Source organism: Ornithodoros turicata, chromosome 1 (assembly GCF_037126465.1).
Source record: "Ornithodoros turicata isolate Travis chromosome 1, ASM3712646v1, whole genome shotgun sequence".
Classification (NCBI taxonomy): domain Eukaryota; kingdom Metazoa; phylum Arthropoda; class Arachnida; order Ixodida; family Argasidae; genus Ornithodoros; species Ornithodoros turicata.
Genome location: NC_088201.1, coordinates 153,221,507 through 153,240,972, shown reverse-complemented (window position 1 = coordinate 153,240,972; position 19,466 = coordinate 153,221,507). Strand labels below are relative to the sequence as shown.

General features: G+C 47.8%; 1 protein-coding gene across 1 annotated transcript in view; it reads left to right on the top strand.

The window, feature by feature from the left end:
- LOC135371193 (uncharacterized) overlaps positions 1-19,466 on the top strand; it is a 74,562-nt gene that overhangs the window by 14,106 nt on the left and 40,990 nt on the right. The window contains exon 2 of the mRNA XM_064605254.1: positions 13,886-13,978. Coding sequence (XP_064461324.1) covers positions 13,931-13,978 — 48 coding nt within the window. The 5' untranslated portion in view covers positions 13,886-13,930. The remainder of the gene's footprint in view (positions 1-13,885; positions 13,979-19,466) is intronic.

Sequence of the window (19,466 nt, the reverse complement as noted above, 5' to 3'; positions counted from 1 at the left end):
ATTGTGGATTTTACAATGTCACCCAGAATGGTCCCTTTCTTTGAGCTCCCACAAACTCTCGCCAGGTCACCCTAGATAGCCTGATGTGCAAAGGTGAAGCTGACATCTTACGTAGCTGCGGCTTTTGCTCCCATGCATAGCGGAAAGAAAGAGAGGGGGAGCGCAAGGGGCCACGGGGGGGGGCACTACAGTGACATATCACTGCTCGCTTTCCGGTATGGGTTACATACATCGCTATGGGGACCCCGACGCATAGATTCAGAATACTTGGAGATGTGCGATAGTAGTGCGCCGAAGTAGTCACCAAAGGGGCGTGTGCAAAGCGACCTCATTGGGCTAGTCAGGTAACGTGAACCCCGCGTGGCACCAAAGAAGCTACGGTTTATCTTCTATCCTTACCTCACTTTCCCCTCGCTTCTCTGTTCTGTCGAACAAACAACAACAACTTTATTTCAGGATGACTGGTGGGGAGTTTCTACCCGGTACAATACCCCATTGCTGGAGGTGAAGCGGGGAATGAAGTAATTGGGGGGGGGGCGCTACAATGAGGGTCGAATTTCTGTGGCGTCCAAAAAGGCGAAGAGAGCCTTGAGGGCAGAGCGTTGGTGAGCTGGATGCGGCCAGGGGCCAAGCAATTGGTGAGGGGGAGGGGGCGGGAGTCTAGCTCGTTGTGGGAGGCGGAGAGTACGGAGCGGGAAGGGTGGTAGTGTGGGCAATGGAGAAGAATGCGCTCGAGATCTTCAACAGCACCGCAGTGACTGCAGTGCGGAGCGTTAACTTGTCTCAAGCGTTAGCGCCACTGTGCTGTGAAGGCATTCGATGAACTAATGCGGCGCCTAGACGAGAGATATGTGCTGGCATGCGGAAAGCGAGCGCTGGGTCAATTCTGCCCAGCATGGCCGGGGGTAGTATGTTAGTGGTCCGTTGGCGGGTAGCCAGAGGGGTCACAAGGCTTCGAAGTATGGATCGCCGATCGCCTCTCAGCAGTGCAATACGCGTCCGTGTCCGAGACGAGAGAGCTGCTTCAGCGGCGCTGTTCATTGCCAGTTCATTGCCTTCGACACCGCAATGGGCGGGAACCCATTGGATAGCGAGCCTACGTCCTGCTTCGTAGACAAGTTCTTAAGCGGTTAACACATCCATAACCAACGGTGCGGAGGAGCCTCATATGCCAGAATTTTCAATTGCTTGCAGTGCAGATGTTGAGTCAGTAAAGACCACCCAATTCCGGGGGGGGGGGGAGGAACGATGTGCTACAAAAAGAAAAGTATGGCGTAGAGTTCCGCAGCTGTGGATGATGTACAATGCCAAAGGCGACGTACTTGAACTACGCCTTCGTCGGGGATGACAAACGCTGACGCGGACTTGCCATTTCGAGATGCGCCATCGGTGTAAGCGGCGGTGGAGGTGGAAAACTGCGCGTCTACGAGAGCATAAAAGTGGCCTCGAAGGACTTGAGGGGGGACCTGAGCTCGGCGGACCTGGAGGTCAGGAAGACGTGCGAAGGTGGGTGGTACTGGCATAGACCAAGGGCGTTTCGCGGTGTGACAGTCCTAGGTGTGAAGCCGGTAAGAGCGTGGCGTGTCCTCTGCGCCAGGTCCCCCAAGGTCGCCATTTTCCCATGTATTTGTTCCTATCCCGATGCGTGCAATGCCGGAGGCCGCCGTTAGATACCCCATTGTTACCAGACGTTGACTTGCGTTGCATTGTAGCGCGCTAAAGATCCAGTTGAAGCACAATCCAAGCCAGGCCAAGTCACCGAAGGAGAAATGGACGACTGCGCCTGCGGCGCCTGGTACGACAGGTACGGTATGTGATGCACGCAGCCGTGCACTAGATCCTTCCGATCGCTCAACACGTTTAAAAACGGGACCAAAAAGTGAAACACGACACAGAAAGTTGTTATACGCGTTTTATTTGGACATATAAAGACTAGATTCATTCGCAGAAACAACAAAAACATTTTGCCGCTAAACTTAGCGCGCTGAAGTGATCCGGAGCGGCAACAATGGGGTATCTAGTGGCGGCCTTCTTCGTTGCACGCTTTTCCGAGGTGAGTTTGGGGGACCTGCTCTGCGCCACGCGATGGAAATCACTTTCAGGACGGTATCGAATTTTCCTGAGGAGTGGGTGACGGGGAACGTTCGCACGCAAACGTAGGTAATGTCGAGCCGTTTCCCGCTCACGGAGGACCTCCACCGGGAGTTCTCCAGCTTCAGCTAGGACTTGACGTGTTTCAGCCATTCTTGGAAAGCCAAGGCAGCGACGAAGGCTTCGGGCGAACAGGGTCCGAAGGGCATTTAACGATGTTGTAGAAACCCTATGCAAGACTGGGAGGCTGTAAAGCACAGTCGCCCTCACCAAGGCCGCGTGAACGGCTAAGAGGGAGCGTTGATGACAGCCGAAGCCAGAAAGATGTTGAACGGCAGGAAGCCATCGATGCACTTTGGTTTCAAGGTCATGAGTAAAAACTTCCAGCCAAATAGAGGACGGAGACACAACAACACGACAGCGGGAACTGCAGACTCTCAACTGAAGGATTTATTAACAATACGTCAGTTTAAAAAGGCGCAAGAAAGTATGACACAAATAGTGATAAAGGTAACGATAGCATGCTCCAACAAAGCTAGTCTCCTGTAAGGTACTCGATCTCGACTGGCAAGAGGGGCAAAGAAGTCTGGCTAACACACTTATCACCCAGAGAGGAGATTAGGGAGGCCTCCACAATCTCTCGAACATTCTTTTCTTTGAAGGGAGCACAAATGGTTGTAGCTTCGAGCAGCGGTTTACATTTGCACGTGAGACAGTGCACCGCAATGTGCCCCGAAGGGGTGGAGGCATCGACCTTGCATCTGTGTTCTAGAAGCCGAGTATTAACACAACGTCCGCTTTGACCAACGTATGTTCTTCCGCATGTGAGGGGAATTTTGTATACAACGTGCTGCATACATGGGACCAAGTTCTGTCTATGTTTGATTTTACAACCAGCATGAGAGGGATTATTGATTTTTTTGCACAAAGACCTAAGCTTAAGAGGTGCAGAAAGGACGACCGGAACGCCATACCTGCTTGCTACATGTTTAAGGTTATGCGGTATGGTATGCAGGTACGGGATATTTAGAGGTCTTCCATTAGGTCGCTCTTTGCTATGCTTTTCGGTCACTTTAGCTTTCCGTAGCAGGCTCTCGGCTATGCTGGACAGCAAACACACAGGGTAGCCTCCTTCTACCAACTGCTTTACCTGTGCACAAAAACTGTCCTGCATCTTGTGTTCGCATGACTTTCTTAACGCCTGCCACAGCTTGGCAGAAGCAATCCCACGTTTAACAATTTTCGAATGCGAAGAGCCAAAGGGCAAAACGCCCTTCACAGACCTTACCACATTAAAAGGTGTAGGACCGAGAATGCTGCCTTGGGGTACGCCTTGATGAACAGGGTGCTCGGGGCTTTGACCGTGGGATGTGCGGACAGCGACAGTGCGGTCCGTAAGGAAATCGTGAAGCCAGCTGAAAAGTCGACCAGAGACTTCAAAAGACCGCAACCCGTGGAGCACACAGATGTGTGAGACGGTATCATAGGCGCGCTTGATGTCCAGGAAGACCGATACAACGATGAGCACGAGCATGTTGGACTGTAGAGAACATATCGAGAACGGGATCCATAGAACTTCGGTGGCGGTGAAATCCAGCCATTTCCTGAGGGAATGCACCTTGTTTTTCGAGCCACCAGTCGAGGCGATGCAAAACCATTCTCTCCATCAGGGTCTCTCCATCACGGGGCGAAAGGAGGATAGGGCATTTGGGGGTTTGCCTGGTTTCAGGATTGGAACAACTAAAGCCTCCTTCCAAGTAGATGGTACGGATTCCTGTCGCCAAGACGTATTATAAACATGAAGGAGAGCTTGGAGTGACGGCTCGTCAAGATTTCGCAGTGCGGCGTAAGTGATTTTATCTGGTCCTGGGGACAATCGCACATTCACAAGTTTCAACGCAGTCTTCAGCTCAATGAGAGTAAAGTCGCGGTCCATAACCTCCGGTGGATGGGGCCAGTCTTGGTGGATTTCTGTCGGCAGGCTCTGGACGAAACTGTTGTGTACTACAGACGTTGAGGCAGCCGCTGGTGTGGTTAGGGCGACGGAGAAATCTCTCGCGAGCGCGGTTTCGTCTACACCCTTAACGGTAGTCAATGCGACGAGATGATTCTTTTGAAGGGGCGCATCCTTGAGAGCTCGAGTTGTTCTCCAGATCTTTGTGGCGGGGTCAAATGGTGAAAGGTGAAGACTTACGTGAAAACTTATGCCAACGCTTCCGATCCTCTGTCTTAAGTTCTCGTGCTTTAGCACTTTAGCTTTTTTTTAGCTTTCATCCGGTGGTACGCCACAATGTCAGGAAGTTGCCCAGTTCGGCGAGCCGCTCTCTCAGCTCGGCGACGTTATGCTCTGAGGTGGTTAATTGCCGTAGAATGACCGACGTGACCTGTGCCCGCTTAGACAGGACTACCACGTCCTGCATGGCGGAACGAATGCCTTGCGAGAGGGCCTCTGAGGACATGCCGGTGTGGACAGATGTTTGGAGGCCAGCACGAAAGAGTGCCCAGTTCGTGAAAGGGATCAGTCCAGTAGTGGGTGACAGAGGCAGTCTTTCGTGCGAAATATATATGGGAAAGTGGTCACTACCTCGGGTGTCGACATCGGTAGCGCACGACACGTAGCGAATTATGTCTGCTGAGCACCAGGAAAGATCCAGGATACGACAAATGTTGATGTGCCATCTTCCAGTGTTGCATAACCTTTGTCCTTCGTCTGAACAAGTGTTGGAAACCGTCCTTGCAAAGAGCATGAAACAGTGCCTTGGTGTCCACAAATCAACGCCAACTGTCCCTGTCATGGCTGACGCCAAGGAGCCTTCGCTGATCTTCATGCGTACGGCACAATGCGGAGCGGAGGCTTCGGAGGCAATCTTCATGCGGAGCGGAGGCTCTCCACTCGCCACTACCGTCACACATTAGTGCGCGACATTCTTCGGCGACCAGCATCCGGATACTGCCAAGCTGTTTTAGCTCACCGCAGCCTCATCCCAAAGCACCAAAAACTGGTTCTACCCGCAGTCCCACCATGGGCCCTTCAGGCACCGCCTGTGCATGTCAATGTCCCTGGCTTGACGTCCACAAAATCGGCTACAACAATTGTTGTTCTTCGCCAACTCACTCTGAGCCTGCTTCATTGCGATGAAGGCAGAATTAAAATCTTTACTGATGGCTCATCGACACAGAGCGGCTCTACCTGTGCAGTCGTAATCCCTGAGCTGTCGATTGAACGAAGCGCTAGGCTGTCGCACCCGACGTCGGCTGCTACGGCCGAGCTGCATTCCATTCTTAGGGCGCTTTCCTTCATTGTGTCCCGTGAGCCACCCATGCACTGGACCATGTACAGTGGCTCTAAAACCGCCCTCCAAGCTCTGCAGTGCACCATGAGCTCGAGCTCCCTCGCTCAACTGGCGTGTGACGTCCTCAGGGAGTATTCGTGTGCTGTCACACAGACACATAACATCACCTTGCAGTGGATCCCAGGTCATTGTGGCGTCCCTGGGAATGAGGCTGCCGACCTACTTGCGAGACGGGCTCATGTGGCACGTGGCGTACCATACGCACCCTACGTATTTCACCCAAGCGGACGCGAAACAAGCAATTGGTACTCTTATGAGACGTCTGTGCAGCGAACACTGGCGCAGCAGTGTCCCTTCTACGTCGTTCCTGCGCAAGGTGGACCCAGATCTCCGTTTTTATATGCCGTCAGCGCTTCCTCGACCCATGACGTCGCTCATCTGCAGGCTTCGCCTCAACGTGCCATACAGTGGACGAGTTTTGTTTAAGCTCGGCATGGTCCCGTCCCCCAACTCCGGTCTGTGTGATGTAGTTGAGGACGTGGATCATATACTCCAAGACTGCCTGAGGTACAGTGCACACCGGTGTACCATTGTGTCGTCCCTGTCCCGCCGTCCATACTCCACCGAAAAGGTTCTTGAGTGCTGGCCAGCAAACTAGCTCATACCTGCCATGCGCGCCCTTGTGCAATTTCTCGTCTCGACGGACCTCTCTGCCTCTCTGACAGATTGTGACGCTCTTTGTTTTTGTGCATTGAGATTTCGCTTTTGGTGCCAAGCTAGGTGGTGATGTTCTCATTTATTCTGTTTCCATTCCGTTACAAAGCGTCGAGTTTTGTGTAATTTCCCTTTCTTTCCCCTTTCTTTCCCTTTCTTAATGACGCGTCCTGGAGTAGCCAGTCCCGAGTGACTCGAGACTAACATCTCCATTTTTTTCTTTTAAAAATCAATCAATCAAAGATCCAGGACATCAAGTGACGGTGGTGATCGCATATAAGTTGGCTGACGGTTGTTTAGGAGGCACTTGTGAGCAGTCTCCATTGCTTCTAACAATCTCCTCCCCCGTCCGTCCGTTCTACGGCTTCCCCAGGCCGTATGATGAGCATTGAAGTCACCCAGTACAAGTGCTGGGGAGTCCAGTGAACTGAATAAGCGGTGGAGGTCAGTCCACGGAACCTGTACCGCCGGACGTAGATAGATACTGACAACGGTTAACAGCATGTGCCTTAGGCGGATCTTACAGGAGACAATCATAAGATCGATGACAAACTGACCCTATGGGAGCAGCAACGAGGTCATTACGGATGTATAACGCTGTTCTGCTCTCAGAGGATTGATGAGATAGATAGATTGTATAACCATTACCGGCGATGTGCAGCATCCATGCCATGTTCGCATACAGCTCTGAAAGGAAACTTGTACTGGTAAAGATGAGATTTAAAATCTGGGAGCTTGTTACGTAGGCTGCGAGGATTCCACTGCATCGCGAGGGCTTTTCTATACAGTTCCATGATGCGGAGATAACGGTAATGCGTCCAATGCCAAAAGTGCTTGAACCTCGGGCAGTTGCGACGCACCAGGAAAGGCAGAGACAATTGCCTTGACTGCCCTGAGTACAGCAGAGAAGAGCGTCAGAGAGGGCACAGCTTCGGTAGTTGGTGGTGCTAACTGTCGTCTCATGACTGATGGGTCTGTTACACCGGCGTAAGTGCGTGTAGTATGCCTTGAGGGACCCGGGTGTGTGTTGGGCGGCTGGTTCTGATGGGCTTCGTCGTGGTGGCGTTCTGCAACCTCCGTTCGCCATGTGAAGACCGGGGTGTGTTCTGTCGAAGAGCTGTTACGGCGCCTCCTTTCCTTCTTTCCTTCATGTTCTTATGTCTTCCTAAGGACGAAAACTGCTACTTCGTCTCTCAATAAGTGAAACAATTGTCTTGTAGGGGATCCGGCCAGCGGATGCGTCCCTTCTACATGCTCAGGGGGTGTGACTAAACACTTGAACCAGAGCATAAAGGCGAGTAAAATTTTCCCCAGACTTTCTGAGCGAGTAAAGCGCGAGGAAGGAAAAAAAGCACAATTCGTGTACTCAAATACACTACGTGACTCGGATTTTCAATTTAGGTCAGGTAGGAAAACATTAAGAGATCGTAAAACAGACAGGAACCAGCCGTGTGTCACAGGGAAGCACACTTCTTTGTAGTTCGCACAGTGCGCAATCTTTAATTGTGTCTACTTTCGACAAGAATCGAAGGTCAATGCCATTCACTGAGAGATAAGCTCCTCAACACTTTCTGTTTCTGAATAAGCTGCTCCACCTCCAACCTAAGATGTTAAAGTAGTACAGAAGTCATTTTTGACACCTTGTTTTCTTTCTATAAAACTGTTAAGGTAGTCATGCTAAGATACCCCATGAGAAGTAATTCACCCAACAGTCATAATTATCGCAGAAACTGAATTTAAAGTACGGCACAAAAAGCGACCGTGCGCAACGGTGGTGAAGAGCAGTGCCAGCCCGTGATCTACCTGGAACCATGCGCTGACGCTATAAAAGGAACGCTCGCTGATTGGTCTAGAGAAATGTTCTGCTACTCCGTTGTCGTCTGGTACTCGGCTGTTCGGGGTTCTGAAAAAGCCTTGCTCCTGGCTCGGTCGTGATTCGGCCGCTCCTTCTGTCCCCAGTTCTCCGGGAGAACTGGCAAAACTGGTTTACTGCAGCAAAGGAACAAGGCGCTGACCCCCACTGACCGGCGAACCAGAACGAGTTCTCCTTATAACGTCATCGGTGACGTGGCATCATACCTTCTCCTTCTTGTTATACCCGTAGTGGCGAGTTAAGAGTGAACGCGCGGATTCATGTTTATAAGAGTTTTTTTTTTTTTTTCTGGGAAACAAATTGTACAGATGAAAACCTTTCGCGTTATTCGATAAAATGACGCCCACACTTTCATCAGACGTCTTAATCTGAAAATTGTTTGGATGGCCCTCTGTACTCCATGAAAGGCCGGCCCGCATGGTGCGTGTTTCTTTGAATATCGCGCTGCGTAATATCTGCATAACGCCTGTCAAACCGCGTGGGGCGAAAATCGCGCTGCTGCGTGCATAGTGAGCGGATTTGGCGAATTTGTACGAATTTATTTATTTATTTATTTGAATTTATACGAAGTGTTGGCAAGATTCTCCTCTCCTTCCTGTTCCGTCGCGAAATGGTTGTTTTTTTGTGTGCGTTTCTTCGTAATTGATTTGCATTTGGTAAAATGAACCCTCACGAACAATAATAATGGTAATGGTACCATGATGTTACACGTAAGGTTTGTCTGCCCAGTGTGGCGACATGTTGCACGTGCCGAAGGGTAGGACGGCGGATAATTTGGACCACCTGGGGTTCTTTTGACGTGCGCCGGAAATCTCCGACACACGGTGCTGGAAGTAATGTTTACCTCCTCCACATTGCTACTGCCCTCGTCCGGGATCGAACCGCGATCTTGAGCTCAGCAAACCAGCACAGTACCGACTGAGCTACCGAGCTTCCCTCACGAGCGAAAGTTGTTGTACTTGAAGGTATCCTTCAGCAGCTTGTTCGTAAGAGCAGCCATTGCTAAAAAAGATATAGACGCAGGACTGGAACCAGAAGTGACTTGCTGCACCGTGATTGTTAGCTATGGGCGCCCGTGAACTGACTACTGCGTGAAATATCGAGCCTGCTCTGACGCAGTGAATCACGTGCGAATGTGCTACGCAGCAGCGACGTACAAAAGTTTGCGCTGAACGTGAAGACCCAGCTTTATCGCAAGCAAGACATACTATGAATGCCGGCCTTCAGTTTTGCGGATGGACACGAATCCGACATATACAGGTTTGTGATGGCACGATATACATGTGTAGAGCACAGTATACATTGCGGAACATGAGCTCCTGTTAGACAATGGAAGCGAGAGAATGACCACGTCATATGAAAGCCTAAATCACAAAACAATTGCTTTATCATTAACTGCGGGCGTACATATTAAATAAAGTAGATATCCTCAATCAATACCAGGGCATCAAACCGAACCGCAACCGGAACACTGAAGCACTACAACTGCAGGAAAAAAAAAAAAAAAGGTAAACGAGATTCTTAGGTCACAAAGCATGACAAAAGTTCATATATTAGCCCGGATACTAGACAGAGTCCAGTAAAATTTTGAATGTAGTTTTTTAGCGGAACCAAAGTTTTGAATGACAAGAACATGTGCAAAATTAGCATACTCTAAAGTGAACTTGTATGTGCATTTTAGTGCCCCTGTAAGCTCACCAACTAAACTGTAATGTACGAGTTCACCCGCTGTAGCCATCAAGGTTGTTATAACACCACCAAAACCAGCCTTTAGAACATGAAGACAACATTCATATTGTTATGCAGTTCATTAGGACATTTCAACATTTTCTTTCTCATCAAAGATTGCGAATTAATACGAAAATGTGGGCAGGAGTATGAGTTGCTCGCCATGCAGGAAGCAGTAATGAGCAGAACGTGAGGTCAATACTTGACGCTTTGTTCTATCTAGTTCAGGCTGCTGCGAACAGTCCACTTGCTCGGTGCCACTTGATTGTCTTGTGCTTCCAAATTTCTAGCGGTTCTCTTGAACTTGATCGTTATTTGACATTTTTTTCCCGCTCGATTTTGAACTTGTGCCGCAGGGACACAATCCAAGAGCTCTGGCAAAAAAAAAATCAGATTACAGGATCTTGCCTCAAAGCACTGCCTTTCCTACAAAACACTGCAGTTTTTGGAGTGAACAACCTCACCATCTTTGTATGTGATGGTAACTTTACTCCGATCAAGACTATATTTTCCTGTTTTAGAGTTGAGCCCGCTAGATTGTCACAGCAGTCTGTTTGGGGACATTGCCACCTTATTAAAATTTCTAAAGCTCAGAATTGTCCATAACTTAAAAGCCCGAGACTAGGAGACAAAAAAGCGACAACACAGACATGAGGCCTGCGTATTGTAATCGGAGTTGCCAAGTCCTAACCACAAGTTCAAATTCTCAATCATCCATAAATAGTATAATTCTGCATTCCACTATTTGTGTCCGGTGTTAGTGTAGCATGTGAAAATGTCTTCCACCTTCAAATGAACTTTTTGTATAGACCCTTATCACTTTATGTGCTGCTCCTGCGTATCATCATTCTATTTGCCTTTTTTTTTTCAAAGTGCGAGACCGTGCCTTGTGAAACTCGTGTAACCTATTAAAGCTGGTATTTGACGTGCCGTGTGTCATGTGCTCCTGCTGCCGAGACTGGAATAACATTGTACTGAAAAGAAAGCAAACCAAGTGACACCTACAAACTCATCTCCATTTGTGTCAGCAAGATGGGGGTAACGCTCGAGAAGTTGGTGTACGACCTTGTAATAGAACATGCGTGATGCGTAGCTGTAATATAAAAAAGAGGTACCGGTATTAATCACTCAAAAATCATAGTTAATTTCAGAAATGTGCTGTAAAATAGGCTTACAGTGTTCTTGGATTGGAAAAGGGAAGAAAAATATGGAGAGGTTAGTCCCGACCCAGTCAGAACTGGCTACTCAAAAACAGTGTTGTTTTCACCACTGTATATTACATTAACAATCTCTGGTATATCACATTAATAATCTCTATTTCGAGGGAGGACGTTAGGGGGTTCCCATTAGCGGCAGCCACTGAGTGGGAAACAAAACATAGTATCCTCCCCTGAGGCTGCATCAGAGCTGCTCCTCAGATTACGGCTACCTCAGACATGCGCCCTTTGCGAGAAACCACTGCGCGGTCCTCCATACTACTATTATTACTACTACATGCTACTATACAAGGTGTCCCAGCTAAAGGCGAACATATTCTATAAAAATGTATGTGTCACTTTTTCCGAGATCAAATCAATTGCAGTATAGCATATGCTGAAGGGCGTTCCTTAGGATGGCATTAGGAAGCTCCTAAGGCAATGTCTTAACTAACTTTCAATAACTAACTTTTTAATGAAAAAAGCTACGAAGTTGTCCCAATGAGGACATCTGGTCCATTCGGTCACATGATACCGGAGCCGTTTTCAGAACAAAAATCCGTTCGATAGATCGTGCGCAAAATAATCTTGAAGGAACACCATTTTTTCTTAATTTTGTTCATTGCGCATCTCTACCCTCTAGAGACGCGTCTTTTCTTCGCCCACGATGTGAGAGGGGGAAGAGCACACTATCACCTCTTGCGTCCTGGAAAAAAGATTAAAAGAAAACAGAAAATGCAACTCAAGATAAGGGCAGTTCCGATGGAGTCACCCCATACATTTCTTTTGTTTTATTAAAGCTCATCTTCGACGCATGAGGCGGCAATGTGCTCCTTCACTCTGTCATATTGGGGGTGAAGGAAAGACGCGTCTTCGAAGACGCGCAAGAAACAAAATAAGGAAAAGAAATGGTGTTCCTTCACGAATGTTTTGCGGGCGATCTACCGAACGGATTTTTGTTCTGAAAACGGCTCCGGTATCAAGTGACCGAAGGGACCAGATGTCCTCATTGGGACAACCTCGTAGCTTTTATAATTAAAATGTTAATTATTCAAAGTTAATGAAGACATTGCCTTAGGAGTTTGCTAATGCCCTCCTAAGGAGCACCCTTCAGCATATGCTATATTGCAATTGATTTGATCTCGGAAAAAGTGAGATATATATATTTTTAAACCAGGGGGCGATGAGGGTTGTTCCGACATCGGCTCCTAAAGGATATTAAAGGTGTCAACATGTGCCAGCACGTAATGTAATGCACTTGCGGGGCGTCACTTTTGGTGTTGCGTCAGGTTGCACGGTGCTGCTTTTAGAAAGACGCACTGTCGTAAGGTGCGGGTTGAAGTCTTCATCGACAAGCATCACGAAACACTGGAAGTCGTTGCCACACAGCACCACATGATCAATATCTGTGAGGCGCCTCTAATGAATGTCATGTTGCCAGAAACTTTTCTGTGGCAAAGGGTTGATGTAAAAACTGGCAATTTGGTCTCATGTCGAAACTTTGTTCTTGTATATGTTATTGGCTACTAGCAAAAGCAGTCTTGGGTAAGTTACTTATAAAAAGTAACTGAGTTTCAGTTACAGTTTATGTGCCAAAAATAGTAACTAAGTTACAGTTGTAGTTACTTTCTTGGTCGAGTAACTAGTTACAGTTACAGTTACTGGAAGAAAGTAATTTAGTTACATTACAGTTACTTTTTATAAAAATGACCATGAAAGGGTGATACAATTGTTAAAAACATCCCTTTATTAACATTTACTGAAGTGCAATAAAAATTGTCTTGAACTTAACCAGAAGCAGTATAAGTTAATACGCGGTTATACCACACTGAAAAATACGACATGTGCATGCGACCTGGCGCATCGCGGTGAAAAAGAACAGCACGGTGACACGCACATGTTTCGTAACGTGTAGAGAGAGAGAGACATACGCAAGAACAAGGAACTCGCCTCAAGATGCTTTTTCAGGTCTGAAGTTGACGTCGTGCTTGCAGAGTACGTCTTATTCCATAGCTTGCACTTTACAGTTAAATTATTCTCGTCCTTCCATGATAAAAACTCGAAGGTTGCTTCATAGACCGGCCACGGAAGCTTGTGGTAGCAGCAACCGGAGCATGGTTAGCCATTGCACTGATCGGAACGCAAGTCGCTGACCGGAAAGTTTCTCTTTGTGGATAATCATTCCCTTGTCCATATCCGCAGGAGGCAGGATCCCATGCTAGGGCAGTGATACTATTACTCACATATGACTCACTCCGACGGTTGAGGGTCACTAACTTCAACTAATTTCTGTTCGCAAAGCTGGAATTTCTTGCTTGGTCAAGAGCCCAAGGCACGGGGCAAATACCGATTACGGATAAAAGGAAGGAAGACACTGGTACGGGGAAGTAGGGGAAGGTAGAGTAAAGAAAAAAAAAGGAATGACATTTATTCGAGTAACTAGTTACATTTTGCAGTTACTTTCACAGAAATAGTAACTAGATACAGTTAAAAGCTACTTCTCTGGAAATGTAACTAGTTACTGTAACTAGTTACCGCCAAAAGTAACTAGTTACAGTTACAAGTTAAAAGTAACTTAGTTACTACCCAAGACTGAGCAAAAGTAGTACATACCTGGCTGCAAAATGGTGAAAAGATATACATGCCACCGGAAATCGCTCCGCGGACTGAACAACATTTGAGCCTGTTTACACCCTTTTTACACCAAGGAAGAAAATCTTCATGAAAAAAAAAAAAAGAAACATCTGTAACCATTACACACTAAGTAACACCCGTCAGACGACCGTTGTTTCTTCACCAGGGCGTAATAGGGGAGTATACAAACTACTACAACCCAAATACACCCCAATTAAAGCAAAAAGGGAGTTTTATTTTTTTTTAGAGTGCACGCCACCGGGCAGTCATGCCATGCCTTTCGGCATGCGGACATTCTCGCTACGTGCTACACGGCAAGAAAAACGATTTTACACATTATTTTGTTCATTTTACAGTACAAAGACAGTTTCCTCGCCTGCAGATACAATCCCGATCCTCACATGAGTTGTCGGTGCTGGAATACAGAGGAAGAGGGGGCACCCTGTTTGGTATGTTTCATTCATTGCTACTCTCTGAATATGTGGTCAGGGACGTTTTTTCACAGTTGAAGTGCACGTAAACGTCCAGCATTTCGTGCATCGCATAATAGCAGCGTCTGCTTAATTACATACGCATATATTGGATTTGGCAGAAGACTGCACACCAATGGCATAGTGTCAGCATTCTCTAATTTTCAAATGTAGAGCCCGTAATAACACAAAATCTCATTGTGGGTAATGTACCTTTTGTCTGGAGTAAAGACCTATAGCAACACATACATGCGTGGTTATTATTGGACGTATGACGACTACCGCATTAGTGCAACCCCAGCCTCGCTGTCGAAACCCGTACCTAAATGACGTGCTCATAAGTAATAAAATGTAGTTCGTAAAATAAAACAAGAACTGATTGCCGTTTGTTGCACGTAACGTTGTGTATGAAGATACCAGCAAAGACATGACAACTTTTACGAGGCTGGGTTCTGTATTCTGTTGCGTATTTCGATGAGATGAAGATACAACAAATGGCATTCCCACGTCTTAAATATTAAGAGGACTAAAGTAGCTGCCGAACTTGTCTGTCCACAGGGGCATGCTTCGTTACACCGTAATGTTGAATTCCAATGGCAGAGTCGGAGCAAGTGGCAGACTCGGCAATGGAGCAGCTTGATCAGGCCTAGAGCAAGTGATCCGAATCTGCGACTGGAACACTTGTGCCCAACTTGGAGTTTAGCCCTGGCCAATCTCCCTTGGTGGATGACGGCCAGAGACGGAGGAAGAAGAAGAAGTAGGTACTCATGTTCCATTATAACGCCATGTTTTGCAACATCAAGGTCCTTCCAATCTCCTAACGTTGCCATTGTAATGTCTGACTTATCGCTTCCTTCACGAAACAAAATCGCCAACGTGTGACGCGAAAGACTAGTCACGGCGAAGACGCGTTGCGAGGGGTCCATGTTGGCGAAGCAGTGACAGGAAATAGGAAGCACAAGCGACAAGTGACACGTCACATAGAGTTCCGGTTGAATCTGCCTATTTTGGCGGAGCAGTCTGGGTTGCTCCCTGGAGCGACCTTGGCTTGAATGCCGCTCCGAAGCTCCCATTGGAAGACTCCAGAACTGTTCTCAATCAGCCATTCGAACAGACTTGCTCTCTGCGGAGCAACAAAACTTGCTCCGGAGGCGCTCCGAATCTGCCATTGGAATTCAACATAACACACTTCGTCCGTGATTCGCCACAAGCTCCAAGGCCTTTGAAAACGCAGTCCGCCCCCGGGTGGGCCGCGTCTTTGAATGCGCGACTGGTAAAACGCGACCCAAAATGCAAAGAAGCTGTGTGTCCTGTGTGCGGAACGTCGCAGCTTTGCAACGTTGTATACATCTGGCTGCGTGCTCGCTCTGCTCTGCTCATTGCGTCTTTTCTTCTTTATTCCAACCAGTGGCGTACCCAGGACAGGGGGGTGGGCAATCGACATCCCGTCCTAATCATTACGTTCATTCATGTTCCCACCCGGCCGCGCCACGCGCTTCGCCAAAGAGCCCCCCTCCACCACGCAAAGGGGATCTGCCCCTGCTTCCAACAGAGATCACTTCACATATCTTCTGTGCAAATGTATCGTCATGTTAAAGTGGTGCCGAAACCTTTCCTACCTTCCCACATTTGCGCTAGGTTAGTTCCCATGCACATAGAGTGCTTTGCTCTGTAACGGAAAACACCGCTGTTTTTCCTCCTCGCACTGCGAGGAAGCAATGGAAAAGAGCAGTTGCCCATATTGAGCTCCTGCCAAGTTTTCCAGTGCTATTTCTAGCGCCAGGTTTCTGTTGTCCAATGAAGATGTTCCGCTTGCTGTGACATTTCAGAAGCTGTGAAATCGCGTTTTTCGCCAAATCGACGCCGCACAGCGGTGAAACTCGGGACTAGCCAAACCAGGTACAACCGGCCGACCCCGCGTATACACTTGTGGAGAAGTTGCTGCTTTTCGAATGAATCGCTGAGCTGCACCCGTATTTTGCTGTTGAAATCATGGATGAAGTAAACATTGCAGACAACGATCAGCGAACTAAACCAAACTAGTTTTGTTCTGTGTCACAATGCGACTCTGCGCGCTGAGGGGATACCCAGTTTGCTTTTCCGCGTTTTCTTCTTTCCGCACATAGAATACCACCTACTTCGACGCATCCTCGGAAGAAATGAATTGAGCGACTCAAAATCAGCAATGCTCTTGTGTGTCTGGCACAGCTCTTGGAGCGGTACTGCCTACATATCTGATGAACGTTCTTTCTTTTTTTTTCTTTTCTGAAGCACACTTCTGTGCAACTGACAACAGGAAGGGAAGCAAAAACTTGTCTAGACAAAACAGAACAAGTTTGTTTCAAACTTGAGTAGCCATTATGTGTAAGAAAGCGTAAGAGATAGCGTGCAAACGTATACCAAGTCAGTTTTGTAACTTTTGAACATTTGAATCAGCTTGTCATATCACTTGGGAAAGAATGCAGAAAGAACGCGATGCTTCGTTAAGGTTTCCCAAAAACATGCGCACCAGTGACACACGGATGTCGCAACATTACCGTGTAACTTGTAAACTACATTCATACACGCGCTACACACCTAGAAGATGTTAGCTGTAAGAGAACTGCAGCACAGATGTCGTGTGCTTGGATGTCTCTCACTTTCCTGCAGCGCAGGACACTCGCTGCTTGCTATTTCGGCCTCGCAAACGGTAAACGTGAAATTCACCTTCACGAAGTGTCGTTGATCAAACACGACGGAACTTCGCAAATAATACGCGACTATACTATACTTTCTATAGCTACTTTCAAGCTATACTTTCAACTATAGCTTTCTCTTTGGACAACCCGGTTACGCCTGCCAGAAGTATATGAGCAGCATTTAATACTCGTTCGCCTTCAACGCATCGAGAATTGACATTGCAGTTCAGAAATCTAAAAATCGAAACTAAGCGACAACCTGGATTCGTCCGCCATGTTGGAGTTTAGATGCGCCACCTACAGGTCATGAAAAACGCAAATAGTGTCGGAGCGGAAAGGGCCAGGACGGAAATGCCGGTGCATCATTTTGCCACGGGATGTCGCGTGACTGGAGATGCAAAAAGGGGGAATGGTATACGCTGCACTGCGCAAGTGAGAACGCGAAAGCCGAAAACACCGCTATGGGCTTTAAAGGGAGATATTCCGCACTAAAAACGTGTTGAGGCAACAGTGGAACATGAATTCCTACCGTATGATATTTCAGTGAATAAAATTTATCATCCCCATGAGGCGCATATAATTAGGAACGAAATATTTTCCTTTGAATGATTAGCCGCTCCTCCACGGTAAAGGAGTACAGCAACGACAGTGGTAGCAAGGCAAGTTTGCGCCCCGAGCAGGGTAAATCGGAACCGTCCTCCCTCTCTCTAACTGCCGTCGGCAATACTGCAAAGAAAGAAATGATGACGCCTATTTGCACTTCCGAGATTGTAAATTCGAAATCTCTTCGTTCCCGTTTTATCCTGTCCAACCAAACAGCCATGGCCTTAACGATGAAAGGCCTGAAGAGCCAGCCTTCCAGCCTCAGAACATCAGTTCTCTCATGGCCATGGTCTGCCGTTCTTGCGTCCTCTCTCCCTTCCTCTCCCCACCCCGTCGCTACGGCTGTGCAAGCAGCACTGGGCTACACCTCACCGGTATTCCTCGTGCACGGTTTTCAGTGCGTTGTGTTCTTGCTGCTGGCGAATATTTTGGAACGACATCGAGCCAGCATTTGACTGGCCATTCATGTGGCACGAGGAAGTTACAAAGGGCGTACCCGAAAAACAGCGGGTGGCCCACACGAGACTACCAGTTACGTCACGCATGGCAGAGGAGGTGGGAGAGGGAACCTCCAGAAGTTTGTTCCGTTTTGAGCTTTTTTTCGCAACTAACGGGCCGGCGGCTGCTGAAACCAACTTTATTTCTGATTTCTGAAGAATGTACCGAACTTATATACACACCCACTAGCTTGGAATTATCCCCGAGTCTCCCTTTAAGCTTTCATTTGTAGCGCTATGGAGCGGACCACACTGCACGTGAGAATATGCCCTGTAGTCGTGTGGAATGTCCATATGACGAATCATTCAAGCGGTCAAAGACGCCTCTCCGATTGCTGAGTTATGAGAGCGTCGTTTTCGCGCTTACACGTGCCATCGCTGTCTCACAGCCAAAATCACGGTAAGTCCAGATACATTTGGATGGAATGAACCTTTCGTTGGCTGTTCAGTGTAGGGGCTGTGTGCCTTTACTTGTGTACTCCTTTGTCTCTTTTTTACCCAGCACTGGGGTTTTGTCGATTTTAAAGAAAAAAAAGTGGTAAGGGCAACGCGTACATCTGTGCTGTATCCTGAGACTGTTATCAGTGCCCCTGATATTGCAGTAGCACCGTCTGTTGGTATCCCATTAAGCTCGGTTTCCCGACCCACCATACTAACTGCAGATAATAAAGTCGAGCACGAATATACCTTCCAAGTATACACTACCAGAAACTTTCATGAAACACTTGTTGGAGGATCACGTCCATGCATTGCAGAATTATGCACAGTCGGAACGATGTCGTTCTCGGAATTTTTCCGCGTCAAAGATGAGGACTTGACAAGAACTTCTAGTGTCGTGTGGCTCTTCGATATCAAAATGAAGGATGTTACACGTATAACACAAGCGTAAGCTGAAATGCCGGACACAGGATAACACGAGCTAAACTAAACTTGGTACGCGCAGCTAGATCTAACAGAGTGCCCAACTTTTCGAGGACAGGGGCGTGCGACAGAATTTTCAGCCGTACGCAGTGCGCCAGCCACGGGTTTACTGCGGCGATTGCAGCCTACGTGTGGCTCGCCAACGCATGTGGCGGCGCCAAGGCACAACGTCTCGATCACTCCATGCGGCTAGACGGTCTCGAACTATGTAAATTCAACCAAAATAATAAATGTGGCTCAGTTCAACTGTGCGTGGCAGTTGTGCCGTCCCGGCGTCTTCTCCCACACGCCATCAGTCAAATAGGCGTTTTCTTATCAGTTCGAAGAGGGGCGTCGTGTCGATTTATTTGCTCAAGTGACGTCTCACGTTATCGGCCGCAAAAAAGGGAGCTTCTATTTCGCCTTGTTCCTCCTGAAGAATTACTTCAATGTCCGCGAAATATTCAAAACCGTTGTAATGCAATAACTGATGAGCAAAAACGTTTCTCGTAAGATGTCGTTCGTAAGTTGTTCGCTGATTATGCCTGACACTAACACCCCCGACACTGCGGAAGCAGCATCAGTCAAGGGAGTGGCGCTCCACTTCGAACCGTCATTGCATGTAGCTCCACAGGCACTAAGTGCGACTCACTACATATACCTAAGGCGTCTATTGCAAACCGATACCACATGTCGATGGTCTCCGATGCAAGGACTCCAGTGGGAGTGCATTCATGCTCTGTTGTGCCACCGCCCTATTTGCATTGCCCATATCATTTTGTTCTTATT